General features: G+C 45.3%; 1 protein-coding gene across 9 annotated transcripts in view; it reads right to left on the bottom strand.

Annotated features, from left to right (window-relative positions):
• Positions 1-5,429: 5,429 nt before the first annotated feature.
• FUT8 (fucosyltransferase 8) overlaps positions 5,430-19,373 on the bottom strand; it is a 133,259-nt gene continuing 119,315 nt past the window's right edge. For 8 of the 9 annotated variants that reach the window (XM_075613534.1, XM_075613528.1, XM_075613532.1 and 5 more), the window contains one exon: positions 5,430-6,487. In XM_075613534.1, coding sequence (XP_075469649.1) covers positions 6,170-6,487 — 318 coding nt within the window. In that variant the 3' untranslated portion in view covers positions 5,430-6,169. The remainder of the gene's footprint in view (positions 6,488-19,373) is intronic. The other variant, XM_075613535.1, reaches the window with a different exon arrangement.

The raw sequence follows: 19,373 nt of genomic DNA, 5'->3' as shown, positions 1-19,373 counted from the left end.
GGAGATCTTTCACTAACCTTTTAAGCAGCACGAGAGGTGGGGTTAATACCAATTACAGGACCCCATATACATTTTAGCACTGAGTGACATCATTATAGTGATCACGAGACTGATCCACATTGAACCCATGGCAGGGACATGTTCATACTAGGCGATGGACGCATTTAAAATAAATAACACACCTCTAGGAGTTTGTAAATTAATTTATAAAGTTAGTTTGGGCACATGGGGATCTGAGACCTGGGACGGATTTGCACATGCAAACACCCCTCTGTCCTCTATTAGCTCACAGTGGGGCTCAATCCCCCCCTAACCACCCCCTCCCCCCCAAGAGGCCCCAATGAAGATTCTTCCATTTTAAAAGAAGGTGAAATAGACAAATCTTTACTTTAAGCATGATTACTTTTGTTTGAGAAAGGCAGTTACATTGTAATGTTCTTTTTGAACAAGGATTACAGCTTTTCGGAGGTCCTGTTGAAGTCATTGCATAGAAGTATCCCACTGGAATAGAAAACCGTTACAAGACATGGAAGGTGCAGAAGGAAACCGCGGCTTCAACAAGACAGCGCCCTTAACCATCTAACGCCCGGATCCACCAAGCGCCGTTAAATCCGGGCGCATAACGTGATGTTACCTAAACCTAAGCAGACGTTACCTGAGGATAATGCGAATTATATGCAAAAAATAATAATAATAAATAAAAAAAGAGTGTCCGTTGTACATCTCATGAGCACAGAATATTGTAGTGTGACGTTGGGTTATCCTCCAATCACGGGATGTTATGTCTTAGCGTTACGCCGACGAGAGGGTAAGAATACTTAAAATAACTATGTGGGGTAAATACTACCTAACTGTGGCGTTACCCCAGGGGTGGGCAACGCCAGTCAAGGGCCACCAACAGCTCAGGTTTTAAGGATATCCCTGCTTCAGCACAGGGAGCTCAATAAGTGGCTCAGTCGAAGACTGATTGAGCCACCTCTGCTGAAGCAGGGATATCCTTAAAACCTGACCTGTTGGCAGCCCTTGAGTAATTAAGTTGCCCATCCCTGCTATAATATGTGTTAGTTCTCATCCTCAAATAGTCAAATGATGCTTATTCTTCTGCTTAACCCCCCCCCCCCCCCAGATGCTGGGGTACAATATTTCTATGAGCATAGCTTGAAAAGATACAAGCAGAGGTGATAAATATGCAAAGAATACTCTGCTTAAGGCTTTTACTGTACACTTTCTGCTTTTCTTCTGGCATTGGACATCAGTTAGAGGTAATTTGTGACCTCAACCTGTATGTGGAATGTTTTATTCCCAGGATAATATATTCAAGGCAGCAGTTGTTATTCATTTTACACTCTTCAGCGTTTGGCGAATTGTATTTTTAAACACAACTGCCCCAGCTGGTGCACCTGGTAATGTCCCAACACTCCACTCATTCCCCCCTGTCCTTGTTTCTCTAAGATTTCCATCTGTCCATCTCAAGCAGCTTTGAATTTATTTGGTGTTCAGATACCCCACCTCTGCTGAGAGGCGGTTCCATGAATCCACTGGCCTTTTCAGTGAAGAAAGTGAATGACATTTTCACTGAGCCTCCCTCCATGCATCAATGCCTGACCTCTTGCCACTCCTTCTCTTACCGTGCACCCCACAACTGGAACAGTCTACCGTAGACTCTCACAGCCACCACCAGTCTAAGTTCTTTCAAAACTAAAGTTGTCTCACATTTTAACCTGGCCTGTAACTGTTACATACGCCTATAACATATTATCTCTAACTGTGCATGCAATGTCTTGTATATAATGTATAACCCTGCTCACTTATGTAACTATGTATTTGTAACCATGTATCTGTCATCTTAACTCTGTGCCCAGGACATACTTGAAAACGAGACGTAACTCCCCATGTATTACTTCCTGGTAACACATTTTATAAATAAATAAAACCTTGTTCTACCATTCTTCTTTCCTTGGAAGACACTTCTCTCGTGTAGCTGATACCATTGACATGACTGAAATGATACGGCCAGAGCCAGCACATTGTTATGAATTACAACACAGCGGCACAAAAAGAAAGTGCTATGTGGCGCTAGTCCCCTTCACAGTACAGGCATACCCCACATTAACGTACGCAATGGGACCGGAGCATGTATGTAACACAGGCAGACCCCGCATTAACGTGCGCAATGGGACCGGAGCATGTATGTAACACAGGCAGACCCCGCATTAACGTGCGCAATGGGACCGGAGCATGTATGTAACACAGGCATACCCCACATTAACGTGCGCAATGGGACCGGAGCATGTATGTAACACAGGCATACCCCGCATTAACGTGCGCAATGGGACCGGAGCATGTATGTAACACAGGCATACCCCACATTAACGTGCGCAATGGGACCGGAGCATGTATGTAACACAGGCATACCCCACATTAACGTGCGCAATGGGACCGGAGCATGTATGTAACACAGGCATACCCCACATTAACGTGCGCAATGGGACCGGAGCATGTATGTAACACAGGCATACCCCACATTAACGTGCGCAATGGGACCGGAGCATGTATGTAACACAGGCATACCCCACATTAACGTACGCAATGGGACCGGAGCATGTATGTAACACAGGCATACCCCACATTAACGTACGCCATGGGTCCGGAGCATGTATGTAACACAGGCATACCCCACATTAACGTACGCCATGGGTCCGGAGCATGTATGTAACACAGGCATACCCCACATTAACGTACGCAATGGGACCGGAGCATGTATGTAAAGTGAAAATGTACTTAAAGTGAAGCACTACCATTTCCCACTTATTGATGCATGTACTGTACTGCAATCGCCATATACGTGCATAACTGATGTAAATAACGCATGTGTAACAGGCTCTATAGTCTCCCCGCTTGCGCACAGCTTCGGTACATGCAGGGAGCCAGTATTGCTGTTCAGGATGTGCTGACAGGCGCATGCGTGAGCTGCCGTTTGCCTATTGGGCGATATGTACTTACTCGCGAGAGTACTTAAAGTGAGTGTCCTTAAAGAGGGTTATGCTTGTAATATCAATAAAAGAGGTATAAGTGAAAAATCAAAAAATGGTACCAGGGCAGCCAGGTAAACTGGTATGAACAATACCAGAGATGAACAGAGAGAACAGATACAAACCAGCGCCCGCAGGGTGTAAAGTCCAATTAAGGGGAAAGGAGAGTCCAATAAGTCCAATGAGAGGGGGTTCTCCAATCAGGTGATCCGTTTACATGTGGATAGAAACAAAGACAATAATCATAGTGTATACTGTAAAAAACGCAAAACAATAAAAACAAACTACAAGCAACAAAGACATAACATGAAACACAGAAGCTGAAATAAAAACTATTTAATAAAACAAAGGAGCCTGCTGCAGCGGGTCATCAAGGGGTTAAAACCCCAAAACCCTACTTACTGCAGGACCGGATAAAATGCGCGCGTGAAACCAACAGGAACGAATGCAAAAAGCCGTGAGAGTCCTCCGTGGGTGCCTGGGTGTGCGCTGTGATGATTATAGCTCCCTCCAAAGTGTGGAAGGTTCCCAGATTGGACACAGGGAAAGGGGAGCTGAACACAGCTATACACATCAGTGGGGACTTCTCTCGTGATGGCGTCGCTTCCTGCAAAGGTGGTCAGGAACGCTGCACGCAACCAGTCTTAATCTTAGTCCAATAAGGTTTAAAAGACAGCTTCTGACAAGAACAAACTAAGACCTAGACAGACAAACTAACAAAATAACAGAATTTACAAACGACTGACATAACAGATTCCTTTTTGACATAGCATAACAAATGGTGATACAAACACTTGAATATTGCGCACAGATGTTATAAATTAATATATGCGCTTGTATCAAATAATAAACTCTTAATAATAAATCAACTTAAATGAAAGCAATAGCCAATAAATAATAAACTATAAATAAAAAATATGAAGAATACTAAATGGTCAAAGTATACATAACTGTGAGGAAAATGGGTAGGTGGGGGAAGAAAGGGGGAGAAGGGAGAGAAAAAGGAGGGAAAGGGAAAGAGGGAAAAAGGAGGGAAAGGGAAACAGGGAAAGAGGGAAAAGGGGAGAAAAAGGAGGGAAGAAGAGGGGAAGAAAGGGGATTAAAACTGTAAAGTAAATCACAACTATACAGAGTTTCCAACAAATGGAATGCAGTCCACTCTTATTTGGTCAGGAAGACCCCCAGATCAAAATCTAAGTTCAAGCCATTTGGAGAGAGGGTCCTAAGCTCATAGATCCAGAAGGCGTCACGTCTGCTGATCTGGTTGAGTTTATCGCCCCCTCTCCAGCTGGTAGTGGCAGTTTCAATTGCCTGGCAGCAAAGACCATTGGGGTCCTGTTTGTGACACATTAGAAAATGATTTGACACACTATGAGTTGTCAAACCCTTTTTAAATGTTATACACATGCTCGTAAATTCTTCTTTGAAAGGACCTCCCAGTACGCCCAACATACTGTAGGCCGCAGGGACAGGTAAGTAAATAGATTACATACGTCGAACGACAATTAATAAAGGATTTAACTGGGTAGACCTTCAAAGTGACATTGGTTTTGAATACTGTACCTGTCTTACCATAGGTGCAGGCAGTACACCTTGTACACGTGAAAAAGCCTTTCAAAGCACTGGATGAATGAGATTTCTTTCTAGACAGTGGACAGCTTGGTGCTACCAAAGATTTCAGATTGTTAGCTTTAGTAAAAATTATATTCGGAGTGGGGGAAAGACCCTGTGCCAGAGTGTTATCTCTTAATAGAATAGGCCAATACTTCTTTAGGACATGTCTAATACATGGTGCCATTTGATTATATTGGGTGACAAAGGCTATATTATCATCCCCACTGGATCTGGATTTTTTACGATACTCCAACAGGGTAGACCTGTCGATTAAATCCACCTGTCCCATAACATGGTTCAGTTGATCGACAGGATATTTTCTTTGTATAAATTTCTGTTTCACACGCGCATTTTATCCGGTCCTGCTGTAAGTAGGGTTTTAACCCCTTGATAAACTGCTGCAGCAGGCTCCTTTGTTTTATTAAATAGTTTTTATTTCAGCTTCTGTGTTTCATGTTATGTCTTTGTTGCTTGTAGTTTGTTTTTATTGTTTTGCGTTTTTTACAGTATACACTATGATTATTGTCTTTGTTTCTATCCACATGTAAACGGATCACCTGATTGGAGAACCCCCTCTCATTGGACTTATTGGACTTTCTCTCCTTTCCCCTTAATTGGCGTATTGGACTTTACACCCTGCGGGCGCTGGTTTGTATCGGCCCATTCATGATCACAGTAAATGATGTCTCTCTGAAATAAACGCTGTGTGAAGTATAATGAAACATTATCCAAATTAGTTCTACAACCCCACAAACAATTTACGCATACAATTACAAACATTGCTTAGATTCTTTTTGTTGTTGTTGTATTATTTAATTGTTTGTTATCAAAAACAGATGTCAAGAAACAATTGTGTATTAAAGAATCAGTTCATGGAGTTTGGTTTACAAAAGAAAAACTTCCTACGGTAACAAACAGTGAATGGTTTATTCTTTCCGACGGATCATTCATTGACCAACGATGATGCAAATCTAACGAACCGGAAACAAATGTTAAGTAAAATAATCTAAACTTTATTTGGAATGGTGACTGGAGTGTTTCCGGGCGTCAGAATGCCAATCAAGGACCAACCCCCTGTGCGGTCCTCTCGTACCCGACTCGTTTTAAGGTCCCCCCCACCCCCGCACCATCAGTCACAGGCACCGTTTAAAATCTTGCACGTATAAAATATCTTCATCTCCCTCTAATTGCACAACATGGCAGTGTTAAAAGTCTGAGGATTATGGTCAGTTAATGGCAGAAAGAGAGCCCCGTGGCTCGAGTCACCAGTAAGAGCGACGTGGAAGAGAAAAGGTCTTCATGTTGAATGTTTAAGAGCGAGCGTTTGTACTGGGAAAGAACAGTTCTCCAAAGAAGTTCAAGGAATAACCATTTCCAGTGGTTTCAAATTCCTTCCGTCGCGTTTAATGTAAAACAGCTTCTGTGTTTAACAAATTAAAATGGCAAGTTAGACTGCTTTCTGACCTTTTATAGCATTCGCTGTTGGCACATATACATGTATGAATAAACAAGCGTGTTCTGCTCTATTTTTCAGCTTCTTCGTATGTTGGATATTTCACATTCTCTATTTTCTCCTTGACTTTATAAGAGGGATACAGACCGGTCCTGCCTAATTTCCGGTTAATGCCCTTAGAGTAGCCGTCCCAGTGGTTTCCAGCCACCCCAATAATGTCGCCTGGTTCCATAGGGATCTCATCTGCGTTCCGTGGCTGGTGAGGGTAAATTGCAACCTGGTTGTGAGCATTCTGTCCACCAAAGTAATAAATATCGTCCAAGGAGTGGAAGAATGTCGAAGCGTCTGGATGCAACGTCTGCATGATTTCGTAGGCGACTCGACAGACCTTGAGAAAGAGAGGGATACAATTATTTTGAAGGCCGAAGATGAAACTGTGGCATAGTTAATAAATCAGCGAATGCCATGTGATGTTTTGGAGACGGAAGTAGATGAACCGATGGGAAATGTGTTGATAAATGAGTATCTTCTGTCTGTAGTGTGTCGTGTAACTTACATACTATAACTATATTGTGGCCCATATTTACTTATTTGCCGAAAGGTTGACTGCCACAAAACACCTTCCATCACTGGAAAACAAACCTTACATTCCACTGACATAAATGTCAGAGGTCTTCCAGTGCCAGAACGTGCCTTAAGACAGAAGACTGCTTGGTAAATATGGCTGTGTGTGTCCGATTTGCAGACTACTACCAACTTCCCAAACGGCTACGGCCAAATGTCCCATTCCACTTCCCGCTCTAGGACGTTCGGCCGTAACCAAATCACCACCGGTGCTCCGCCGCCAGGACAACTCTGCTCCGGTCGCCTCGCTGCCGGTCATCTCGCCACTTTCCACCAACCGCCAATTTTCAATGTCCTCGGAGGATTTCCCCAGCCGCAGGGCATATCTCTCCAGCCGCCACTTCGCCGGTATGTGTGAGTGCGCCAGTGTGTGCGCCCAGTCCGGACACATTTAAAATGTCCTGAGCAAAATGTATCCTGGCTTGGCGCACGCACGGACCCGCTCACACATGCCAGCAGGGCAGCTGCAAGCTGGGGAGATATTCCCTGCAGCTGGGGAGATCCACCACCCGCCATTTATAAATGGACTCGGACGCAAGGTGAGTGTTGGCGAGAGGACCGGAGGAGAGTTGTCTGTGTGGCAGAGTGCCGGTGTTTGTATGTATGTATGTATGTATGTATGTATGTATGTATGTATGTATGTGTGTGTGTGTATGTATGTGTGTGTGTGTATGTATGTGTGTGTATGTGTATGTGTGTGTGTATGTGTATGTATGTGTGTGTATGTATGTGTGTGTGTGTGTGTGTGTGTGTATGTGTGTGTGTGTGTGTGTGTGTGTATGTGTGTGTGTGTGTGTGTGTGTGTATGTGTGTGTGTATGTGTGTGTGTGTGTATGTGTATGTGTGTGTGTGTGTATGTATGTGTGTATGTGTGTGTGTGTGTATGTATGTGTGTGTGTGTGTATGTGTGTGTATGTATGTATGTGTGTGTGTATGTGTGTATGTGTATGTATGTATGTATGTATGTGTGTCTTTATTTATATAGCGCCATTAATGTACATAGCACTTCACAGCAGTAATACACGTGACAATCATATAAATAACAAATAATACAAATAACAAATCATGGGAATAAGTGCTTCAGACATAAAAGTAACATTTAGGAAAACAGGTCCCTGCTCCGAAGAGCAAACAATCTAATTGGTAGGCGGAACATACAGATACAGTAGGAGGGCATACTGGTAAGTGCGTCTGCAAGGGGCCACGCTTTATGTATCGTGTGTATAGTGTTAGCCACGGTGCTACTCATATGCTTCGTTAAGCAGGTGTGTTTTAAGGTGGGTCTTAAAGGTGGATAGAGAGGGTGCTAGTCGGGTATTGAGGGGAAGGGCATTCCTGAGGTGTGGGGCAGTCAGTGAGAAAAGTTTAAGGCGGGAGAGGGCTTTAGATACAAAGGGGTAGAGAGAAGACATCCTTGAGAAGAACGCAAGAGTCGGGATGGTGTATAGCGAGAAATTAGGGCTGAGATGTAAGGAGGGGCAGAATAGTGTAAAGCTTTAAAAGTGAGGAGAATTGAGTGAGAGATTCGGGATTTGATAGGAAGCCAGGAGAGGGATTTCAGCAGGGGAGATACGGAGACAGATTTAGGAAAGAGTACAGTGATTCTGGCAGCAGCGTTTAGGATAGATTGTAGTAGAGACAGGTGAGAGGCAGGAAGGCCGGACAGCAGGAGGTTACAGTAATCGAGACTGGAGAGATTGACGGCCTGTGTCAGAGTTTTAGCAGTCGAGAAACAGAGGAAAGGGCGTATCTTTGTGATACACATGTTGCAATTTGGTTGCGGCCAAATGTCTCATTCTGTTTCCCAATACAGACTGCTGAGCCCAAAATAGCTGTGCCGGAGTGGGTTTCCGGGCTTGGCTATACAAGCTGTGTGCTGAAACCGGCTGAAAATGTTAGTGAGGTTTCTGTTTAAAAGACGTTTTGGCAGCAAACGTGAGGTGCCACTAAGTTTATTTGTATATCCATGCTCTGAAAATTTGTATATCTAGAGTTAAAGCCCACCCGATGCAAAATATTAGGAGAAGCGGCATAATTACTGCACAGGTAATATTGTAGTAGCTTCAATCCACTTAAAGAAAAATTAATTAATTAATGGTGTGTTACACCGCTTCTTAATTTAGGGGCCAATAAAATAAAAAAAAGGAATTAAATTGCGCAGTTACATAGTTGATTAGGTTTTAAAAACAAACAAACAAAAAAAAAACACTTATGTCCATCTACCTGCATATACAAACAGTTTATAGTCTCCTCACAAAAGACATTAGGTAAGGATTGGAAAAACAATCCAAAACATTTGGGCAGGCCCACCACCAGCCTTCCTGGGGCCCAGGACAGAAGGAAAGGGAGATGCAGAGACTCTGTTGAGCAGGGAAGGGAGATTCAGAGATCTTGTTGAGCAGGGAAGGGAGGTGCGAAGACCTTGTTGAGCAGGGAAGGGAGGTGCGAAGACCTTGTTGAGCAGGGAAGGGATATTCAGAGATCTTGTTGAGCAGGGAAGGGAGGTGCGAAGACCTTGTTGAGCGAGGGGGAGGGAGGTGCGGAGACCTTGTTGAGCAGGGAAGGGAGGTGCGGAGACTTTGTTGAACAGGAAAGGGAGGTGCGGAGACCATGTTGAGCAGGGAAGGGAGGTGAGGAGACCATGTTGAGCAGGGAAGGGAGGTGCGGAGACCTTGCTGAGCAGGGAAGGGAGGTGCGGAGACCTTGTTGAGCAGGGAAGGGAGGTGCGGAGACCTTGTTGAGCAGGGAAGGGAGGTGCGGAGACCTTGTTGAGCAGGGAAGGGAGGTGCGGAGACCTTATTGAGCAGGGAAGGGAGGTGCGGAGACCTTGCTGAGCAGGGAAGGGAGGTGAGGAGACCTTGCTGAGCAGGGAAGGGAGGTGAGGAGACCTTGCTGAGCAGGGAAGGGAGGTGCGGAGACCTTGCTGAGCAGGGAAGGGAGGTGCGGAGACCTTGTTGAGCAGGGAAGGGAGGTGAGGAGACCTTGTTGAGCAGGGAAGGGAGGTGCGGAGACCTTGCTGAGCAGGGAAGGGAGGTGAGGAGACCTTGTTGAGCAGGGAAGGGAGGTGCGGAGACCTTGTTGAGCAGAGAAGGGAGGTGCGGAGACCTTATTGAGCAGGGAAGGGAGGAGCGGAGACCTTGTTGAGCAGGGAAGGGAGGTGAGGAGACTTTGTTGAGCATGGAAGGGAGGTGCGGAGACCTTGTTGAGCAGGGAAGGGAGGTGCGGAGACCTTGCTGAGCAGGGAAGGGAGGTGCGGAGACCTTGTTGAGCAGGGAAGGGAGGTGCGGAGACCTTGCTGAGCAGGGAAGGGAGGTGCGGAGACCTTGCTGAGCAGGGAAGGGAGGTGCGGAGACCTTGCTGAGCAGGGAAGGGAGGTGCGGAGACCTTGCTGAGCAGGGAAGGGAGGTGCGGAGACCTTGCTGAGCAGGGGAGGGAGGTGCGGAGACCTTGCTGAGCAGGGAAGGGAGGTGCGGAGACCTTGTTGAGCAGGGAAGGGAGGTGCGGAGACCTTGTTGAGCAGGGAAGGGAGGTGCGGAGACCTTGTTGAGCAGGGAAGGGAGGTGAGGAGACCTTGTTGAGCAGGGAAGGGAGGTGCGGAGACCTTGTTGAGCAGGGAAGGGAGGTGAGGAGACCTTGTTGAGCAGGGAAGGGAGGTGAGGAGACCATGTTGAGCAGGGAAGGGAGGTGCGGAGACCTTGTTGAGCAGGGAAGGGAGGTGCGGAGACCTTGTTGAGCAGGGAAGGGAGGTGCAGAGACCTTGTTGAGCAGGGAAGGGAGGTGAGGAGACCTTGTTGAGCAGGGAAGGGAGGTGCGGAGACCTTGTTGAGCAGGGAAGGGAGGTGCGGAGACCTTGCTGAGCAGGGAAGGGAGGTGCGGTGAGCCTTGCAGAGCAGGGAAGGGAGGTGCGGAGACCTTGCTGAGCAGGGAAGGGAGGTGCGGAGACCTTGCTGAGCAGGGAAGGGAGGTGCGGAGACCTTGCTGAGCAGGGAAGGGAGGTGCGGAGACCTTGCTGAGCAGGGAAGGGAGGTGCGGAGACCTTGTTGAGCAGGGAAGGGAGGTGCGGAGACCTTGTTGAGCAGGGAAGGGAGGTGCGGAGACCTTGTTGAGCAGGGAAGGGAGGTGCGGAGACCTTGTTGAGCAGGGAAGGGAAATGAGGAGACCTTGTTGAGCAGGGAAGGGAGGTGCGGAGACCTTGTTGAGCAGGGAAGGGAGGCGAGGAGACCTTGTTGAGCAGGGAAGGGAGGTGCGGAGACCTTGTTGAGCAGAGAAGGGAGGTGCGGAGACCTTGTTGAGCAGGGAAGGGAGGTGAGGAGACCATGTTGAGCAGGGAAGGGAGGTGCGGAGACATTGTTGAGCAGAGAAGGGAGGTGCGGAGACCTTGTTGAGCAGAGAAGGGAGGTGAGGAGACCTTGTTGAGCAGGGGAGGGAGGTACGGAGACCTTGTTGAGCAGGGAAGGGAGGTGGGGAGACCTTGTTGAGCAGGGAAGTGAGGTGCAGAGACCTTGTTGAGCAGGGAAGGGAGGTGCGGAGACCTTGTTGAGCAGGGGAGGGAGGTGCGGAGACCTTGTTGAGCAGGGAAGGGAGGTGAGGAGACCTTGTTGAGCAGGGGAGGGAGGTGCGGAGACCTTGTTGAGCAGGGAAGGGAGGTGGGGAGACCTTGTTGAGCAGGGAAGGGAGGTGCAGAGACCTTGTTGAGCAGGGAAGGGAGGTGCGGAGACCTTGTTGAGCAGGGAAGGGAGGTGAGGAGACCTTGTTGAGCAGGGAAGGGAGGTGCGGAGACCTTGTTGAGCAGGGAAGGGAGGTGAGGAGACCTTGTTGAGCAGGGAAGGGAGGTGAGGAGACCATGTTGAGCAGGGAAGGGAGGTGAGGAGACCTTGTTGAGCAGGGAAGGGAGGTGAGGAGACCTTGTTGAGCAGGGAAGGGAGGTGAGGAGACCTAGTTGAGCGAGGAGGGCTGCCTGACCTTGGCCGGCTTGGTTGTGAAAGGGGCCCAGCCACCCGGCTAATCTGACTCCCGGTCGGGCCCACCTTCGCTGCCAGCCCTGCGTACTGTTGGCCTGGCGCTACCTTCCCCCACTGATGGCTGCCTTTAACTTGGGTACTATTAAAAGTTTAAAAGAATATTTAAAAATGCTTCTTCGTCTATTTTTTTTTTTAAAGCATGAAAACATGGCCCAATAAACATGCCACTTCCATTAATTCACTTTGATCATAGAAGGTCTGCAGCTAAAACAGTTCCGATCTGGCTGACTAATGCTTCCTTTTCAAAATCAGACAGAGGTATGTTACCCTTCCTGATACTCGTGTGATGTACCTGGAATGATACACAACAAAGCTCTTTTCGGAGAAGCTGTCCATGGCTATCAGACTAAAGGCAAGATGCAAGGCGTCTGCAGGCCCTTCTGGAAGTGACAGGGTTAAAAACACCCATGGAATCTAACCACCTCCCACAGCTAGCATGCCAAGCAACATCTCTAAGTATAATTACTGACAGTGTAACGGGGAACAATGACTTGTATGCGCTGCACTGACACACCTGAAGAATTATGTATTTTGTCCTCTGCTACATCAGCATCTCATGCAGTAGACTATCATCACAGCACAGCAGCCCCCGAGTGTGGCAAGGCGTCCCGTGCTTTCTGCTGAAACAGAGCTTTCTCTGGGCTCTTCTTGCTTTCCCGGAGAAACGCATTGAACTCCGACACAATGGGAATGGTGATTAATGAAACAGGGAATCCAGCGATAAGCTGCGTTGTAAAAACACATCCTACAGCAAAGGGGCCTGCATTTGTCTGCTCGGCTATTTCCCTTTATATGCCATTTAATTATTAAAGATGATGCGCCTCTTATGACAACGGCAGTGACATGTTTTATAGCAATGGTACAGTAGACAACAAGTGTGCATTACTCTCTTGCCCTCCCCCATATTAATATAAATATATAACACACACATATATATATATAACATACACACACACACACACACATATATATATATATATATATATATATATATATATATATATATATATATATATATATATATATATATACACACACACACACACACACACACATATATATATATATAACACACACACACACACACATATAACATACACACACATATATATATATAACATGTACACGCACACACGCACACGCGCACACGCACACACGCACGCACGCACGCACGCACGCACGCACGCACGCACGCAGCAGGCACTGCAGGTTTTATGAAAGAATTAGAAAACATTTCATGCAAAGGCAAACTTTTGGCTCTCCAAGGATCCTCTCTCAAGGTCTTGTGAAAGGCTTCTTGGAGAGCCAAATCGTTGACCTTTTTCCATTAAACTTGAGCTATTTTTGCATAAGACCTGGAGTGCCTACTACCACTGTGCTGTATTCTAAATCTCTGCAGCTAATGCACCCGGGACGCATACCATTCTTAGTGGAGTGCCACTATGTCTGTTGATCTATATATCTGTTGAACTCATTTATTCTGCACCCTCTGTTAATATATAGAGGCATATAGAATGAATATATAAATATATATATATATATCCCAGTCAGAAGGGACGTTGCAGTCCCAGATAGGAGCTCCTTCCCCCGCCCCCTCCAGTCATCATCTTAATGCCAACACTGATAAATACTGTTCCACTCATCTGCTTACACTGGGAATTGGTGATCAGCGCAGTCATTAAGCAGCTGAGGGAGCGGGAGAAGCTAAGATCCACCACAGCAACATCTCCGCTCCCTCTGCACTGGGGAGAGCGAGTGGGCTGGTGCGGTGGCCAGCGGTTGGGGTCTGAATTTGAAGCCCCCCGAGGGCTGCCTGTTGCTTGACTTTTATAGGGACAGCCATACATATTGGAAAAGAACACACATGCTATAAATGCAACTGGCTTCCTCAGACAGATTAAACTTTTAAGGGGCAATCCAAGCCGCACTTAAATATATATATTTGTTTGTTTTAATATATGCAGCCTTTGATTACCTTTATTGTAAACAAATTACCTAAGCCAGGGGGGCTCAACTCCAGTCCTCAAGACCCCTCAACAAAGTCATGTTTTCAGGATATCCCTGCTTCAGCACAGGTGGGCTCAATCAGAGGCTAAGTCGAAGATCTGTGCTGAAGCAGGGATATCCTGAAAACCTGACCGTTTGAGGGGAGGGGTTTTGAGAAGTGGGGTTGAGAACCCCTGACCTAAGCTGTTGATCAATGGGTTCTCCCGTGATGGATCAGCAAAGATCCTGCTGGCCAGGGTTCACTAAATGGCAGCCTTTCAGTTCCAATCAATCCTTCAGTCAGTGTAACTCAGCAGCTACAATGTATTCTTATATTACTAGGGTAACATTATCTATTATTACTATATTTAGCTCAAACTGCTGGGAATATTGGCAACAAATGATCCCAAACAGGAAAGTGTTGTAAAGATCTTGCACTGCTGGGGAGGTGGCTAAACCTGCTATAGAAATCAAAGGAGGCTCTGTATATTAAAACTCATTAAAAATGCCATTAAGAGTTGAATGGAAAAAAAACAGTTAGCAAGTATTATCTAATACTACAGAACGGATTTATTTAAAAAACACATGTAGGATATTGCTTGGATTGCTCCTTTAAAGTAAAAAGACGTTGCTCATTGTTGCTAGCTCGTCTGGCAAGTGTTAACCCCAGGCACTCATTAACTGAACAAATGTACCACATCGGAGTTATCGGATTAGCAAGATTTGGGGTGTGACCTCATATTTGATTCCTGTGGGAGGTCTTGTACAATTCAAGCCAGGGGGACTGCAACTAGACGTTGTGTGCAAATGTTGGGGACTGCATTGTGTAGTTGCTGCTTGGGAACGAATTCAATGTGTTTTTATTCTGCAGGGAATGTCGCGCGCAAGGATCTAAACCAGGAGTGGGAAACTCCAGTCCTCAAGGGCCACCAATAGGACAGGTATTAGGGATATCCCTGCTTCAGCACTTGTGGCTCGGTCTTCGACTAGTAAGTAATGGACGGCACCTTACCCGGTAAGAATCTTCTGAACAAGGGGGTTCCCCAGAGCTGAAATAAACACGGCTCAGCACCAGGGACTGACTCCCTGCGCTAGATAGAGAGATAGGAGAGAGAGGAGGGAGAGAGATAGGAGAGAGAGGAAGGAGAGAGATAGGAGAGAGAGGAGGGAGAGAGAGGAGGGGGGGAGGCGTAGAGGAGAGAGAAGGGGGGAGTGAGAGGGGGAGGAGAGAGAGAGAGGAAAGGAAGAGAGAGAGAGAGAGAGAGGAATCGGGGGGGGGGGGAAGAGGAGGGGGGAGGGAAAGAGGAGGGGGGAGGGAAAGAGGAGGGGGGAGGGAAAGAGGAGGGGGGGGAGAAGAGGGGGGGAAAGAGGAACTTTGACTAGGCCATTCTAAAACGCAGAGTTTCTCATCTGCAGCCATTCTTTTGCAGATCTGCTTGTATGTTTAGGATCATTGTCTTGCTGCATGAGCAACTTTTTATTCAGCGTTAGCTCACGGACGGAAGGCCTGACGTTCTCCTCAAAAATCTTCTGATATGATACAGAATTCATGGCTGTGTCAATAATGGCAAGCCATCCAGGTCCTGAGGCAGCAAAGCCGCGCCAAACCATAACCAAACTCAGTAATAATATATGCACCTGGATGGAAACCTGGTTAAAGGACAGACAACAGAGGGTTGTCATAAATGGAACTTTTTCAGGTTGGGCTAAAGTCGTGAGTGGAGTACCTCAGGGATCGGTACTGGGACCCATGCTTTTTAACTTGTTTATTAATGACCTTGAGGTTGGGATCGAGAGCAAAGTTTCCATCTTTGCTGATGATACTAAATTGTGTAAGGTAATAGAATCAGAGCAGGATGTAATTTCTCTTCAGAAGGAGAGACTGGAAACGTGGGCAGGTAAATGGCAAATGAGGTTTAATACAGATAAATGTAAGGTTATGCATTTGGGATGCAAGAATAAAAAGGCGACTTACAAATTAAATGGAGATATATGGGGGGATCCTTGATGGAGAAGGATTTAGGAGTGCTTGTAGACTGCAGGCTTAGCAATAGTGCCCAATGTCATGCAGTAGCTGCAAAGGCAAACAAGATCTTATCTTGCATCAAACGGGCAATGGATGGAAGGGAAGTAAACATAATTATGCCCCTTTACAAAGCACTAGTAAGACCACACCTTGAATATGGAGTGCAATTTTGGGCACCAATCCTAAGAAAATACATTATGGAACTAGAAAGAGTGCAGAGAAGAGCCACCAAATTAATAATGGGGATGGACAATCTAACTTATTAGGAGAGGCAAGCTAAATTAGATTTATCTACATTAGAAAAGAGGTGTCTAAGAGGGGATATGATAACTATATACAAATATATTCGGGGACAATACAAGGAGCTTTCAAAAGAACTATTCATCCCACGAGCAGTACTAAGGACTCGGGGCCATCCCTTAAGGTTGGAGGAAAGGAAATTTCACCAGCAACAAAGGAAAGGTTCTTTACAGTAAGGGCAGTTAAAATGTGGAATTCATTACCCATGGAGACTGTGATGGCAGATACAATAGATTTGTTCAAAAAAAGGTTGGACATCTTTTAAGATGAGAAAGGTATACAGGGATATACCAAATAAGTATACATGGGAAGGATGTTGATCCAGGGATTAATCCGATTGCCAATTCTTGGAGTCAGGAAGGAATTCATTTTTCCCCTTAATGGGGTTTTTTGTTTGCCTTCCTCTGGATCAATAAGTAAGTATAGATATAGGATAAAGTATCTGTTGTCTAAATTTAGCATAGGTTGAACTTGATGGACCTATGTCTTTTTTCAACCTCATCTACTATGTAACTATGTAACCATAACACTCCAACCCCCATGCTTGACGGTTGGGCTGAGGTTCTTGTGTGCAAATGCAGTGTTTGGTTTTCACCAAATATAATGTTTCTCATTGAGACCATTGTTCTAGAAGTTTTGTGGATCATCTATGTGCTCTTTGGTGAACTTCAGATGGGCGGCAATGTTTATTTTTAGAGTGCAGTGGTTTCCTCCTGGCTGTCCTTTCGTGAACACCATTCTTGTTCAGTCTTTTTCTGATAGTTGAGTCATGAACACTCGCATTAGTCAAGACGAGAGTGGCCTGTAAGATCCTAGGATGTTACTCTGGGGTTCTTTGTGACTTCCTGGATGATTTGCTGGTTTTTTCTTCGAGAGATTTTGATAGGACCACCGCTCCTGTTTAGAGTGACTGTGGTCTTGAACTTTCTGCATTTGTAGACTGACAGTGGATAGGTGGAGCCCCAAATCCTTTGCAACTCTTTCTAGACTGCATCAATAATTGCTTTTCTGAGTTCAGAAATTTTCATAGATTTCTTTTGATTGTGACATGACTTTTTTCCACACACCTGTATGGTGAAGACCAAACTCAAAGTTTCTGACCCTCATATAGGGTGGGGCCTCCCAAACCTCACACCTGAAGATCTACCTGATTATTTAAACACCTGATTCTAATGATCATCTTTAAGTTAGCTGACAAAACCAGGGTTTCACTTACTTTTACACATACCATGACTCTTAACTACTCATTATTTGTCTAATTCTTACAATCATGGAATTGGTTAATATAAACCCTATTGGATATTTAAGGAAAGACTGTTTTTTTTTTGTTGTTTTTTTTTAACTTCAATTTTATTAAGGTTTTCAACAGGTATGACAAGCATTTGTATAATGTATTTATGTTTAATTATCACATCTCAATCTCTAGACATACAAACACTTAAGATAACACCATGGGAGGAGATAGCGCTGCTCCCGGTTGTCCGACTAACCCCTTGACTGGTCTTGTTTCTTGCCCTCATCCGTATCTGCCTCTCGCTTCTAGTTACCCTCCAGCCCTCTCTTATGAGAAGCCCAATCCTGCCCCTCTTAAGTTAACCCCTCTGCCCTCTCGGAAAGACTGGGTTTGATTCAAGAAATACTATGGAACTTCCGGAATTATCATTGGGGTTCACAAACTGTTCCTCGCCACTGCATATGTATATAGTGGGCCAAGGGAAACGGTGCCTGCCCAACTGGCAGTGCAAGTGTTAACCCTGAATAATTACACCATGAAACGTGTTACGGTGTGATATACATGGTAAGACTGGTGTTGTGCTTCAGTTCAGCTAGGTTGGTGGAAGACACCATTCAAGTGCAGTTAAATTATGTTGGAATGGAAAACATGACAATTTTTCTTTCCACAGTGGAATACGGTATATACATAAAACAAAATGGGAAACAGCGCCAAAACACTAGTGATATTTAGGGGTATAATCAATATAGATATATCTATATGAATGCATTGGACGGGCGGGGGGGAAGAGATATTTTGGATTCACAATTTGGGTACCCTCTCTCCAAAAGGGGCTAAATGAGTCCGCAGACACTAGTACCCATATCTCATTTAATGGTTGTTCTTTCAGTGTGTACATTTTGTATGTTTATGTATACATGTTATATGTGTTTACATTACGTATGCATACAAACATCATTTGTAATGATTGGTATTGAATGCTTGGGTTATGGGGACTATGTATATCGCTTTGACATTGTTATTCTCTCATTTTAGATATGAACTAGTTATTGATCAATTGTTTTATGGTTGAATCGTTCACTTTAAATATGCACTTCTTTTATATATTCTATGAGGGATTCTTAGTTATTGGATTCCCTATAGATATCCATTTGGTTAAATAATGCAATATACAAATCTGAATTTGTATTGTTGGCATTTTGAAGGTAATCTGCATTCACCATTCTAGTACTATGTGCAGTGTCTCTATGTTACCTGCTTACTATTGCTATAGATTTTCCTATGCTGGTATTCTTTCATATTGTTTCCGTTTTTCATTGTGTATTAGAAACATTTATATGTTTTTCCTTTGCTGTGGGCGCTATATGGATTTCAATATGAAGGGTTAATTCCTTTCTATGTTACCAAGGACTATTTCGAGCGTGCTAGTCCATCCCTGTTCTACCCCGAGGAAGTCGCCATTTCCGCGACAAAACGTGTAGGGAAGTTTTCTTCTGTATATATACACGTGATCCTGCTGACGAAGAAGTGGAACGGGTTTTGCAGTGCTGGAGTTCTCGGAGGACCTTGTTTTGGGTTGCGCCGTCAACCCGTGATGGAAACGAACAAATACAAGAGGATCGAGACCCCGGTGGGATCCAGTCCGAAGGTTCCAGCGGCAGAATATGATCATCTCAGACGCGTATTACCTTTTCGGAGTTTGAGTGTGCAATGTTTTTAGCTTTTGGTCTAATTAAATATTTCATATACTCACACTATGGAGCGTGCGCCCTCCCTTTTGTTTTACAATTACCTCACAATTGGTGCACACGTCATAAATAGTATAAAAAAAAATACTTCACCAAAATCAAATGACCAGGGAAGGGGAGACAGCGCTGCAGGGAGATAAAAAAAAAAAGGTTTTTAACCCATATCCACAGGTATCCAACGTTCCAGAGCCATCTCAGGGCCCCTTCTTCATGCACCTCCCTGAGGTGCACGGGTGGCTCAATCAGTCCCAGCTTCAGCACGGGTGGCTCAATCAGTCCCAGCTTCAGCACGGGTGGCTCAATCAGTCCCAGCTTCAGCACGGGTGGCTCAATCA

This window comes from Ascaphus truei, chromosome 9, assembly GCF_040206685.1.
Source record: "Ascaphus truei isolate aAscTru1 chromosome 9, aAscTru1.hap1, whole genome shotgun sequence".
NCBI classification, from domain to species: Eukaryota; Metazoa; Chordata; class Amphibia; order Anura; family Ascaphidae; genus Ascaphus; species Ascaphus truei.
Note: the sequence above shows the minus strand (reverse complement) of the source record. Positions and strands in the feature narration are given on the sequence as shown.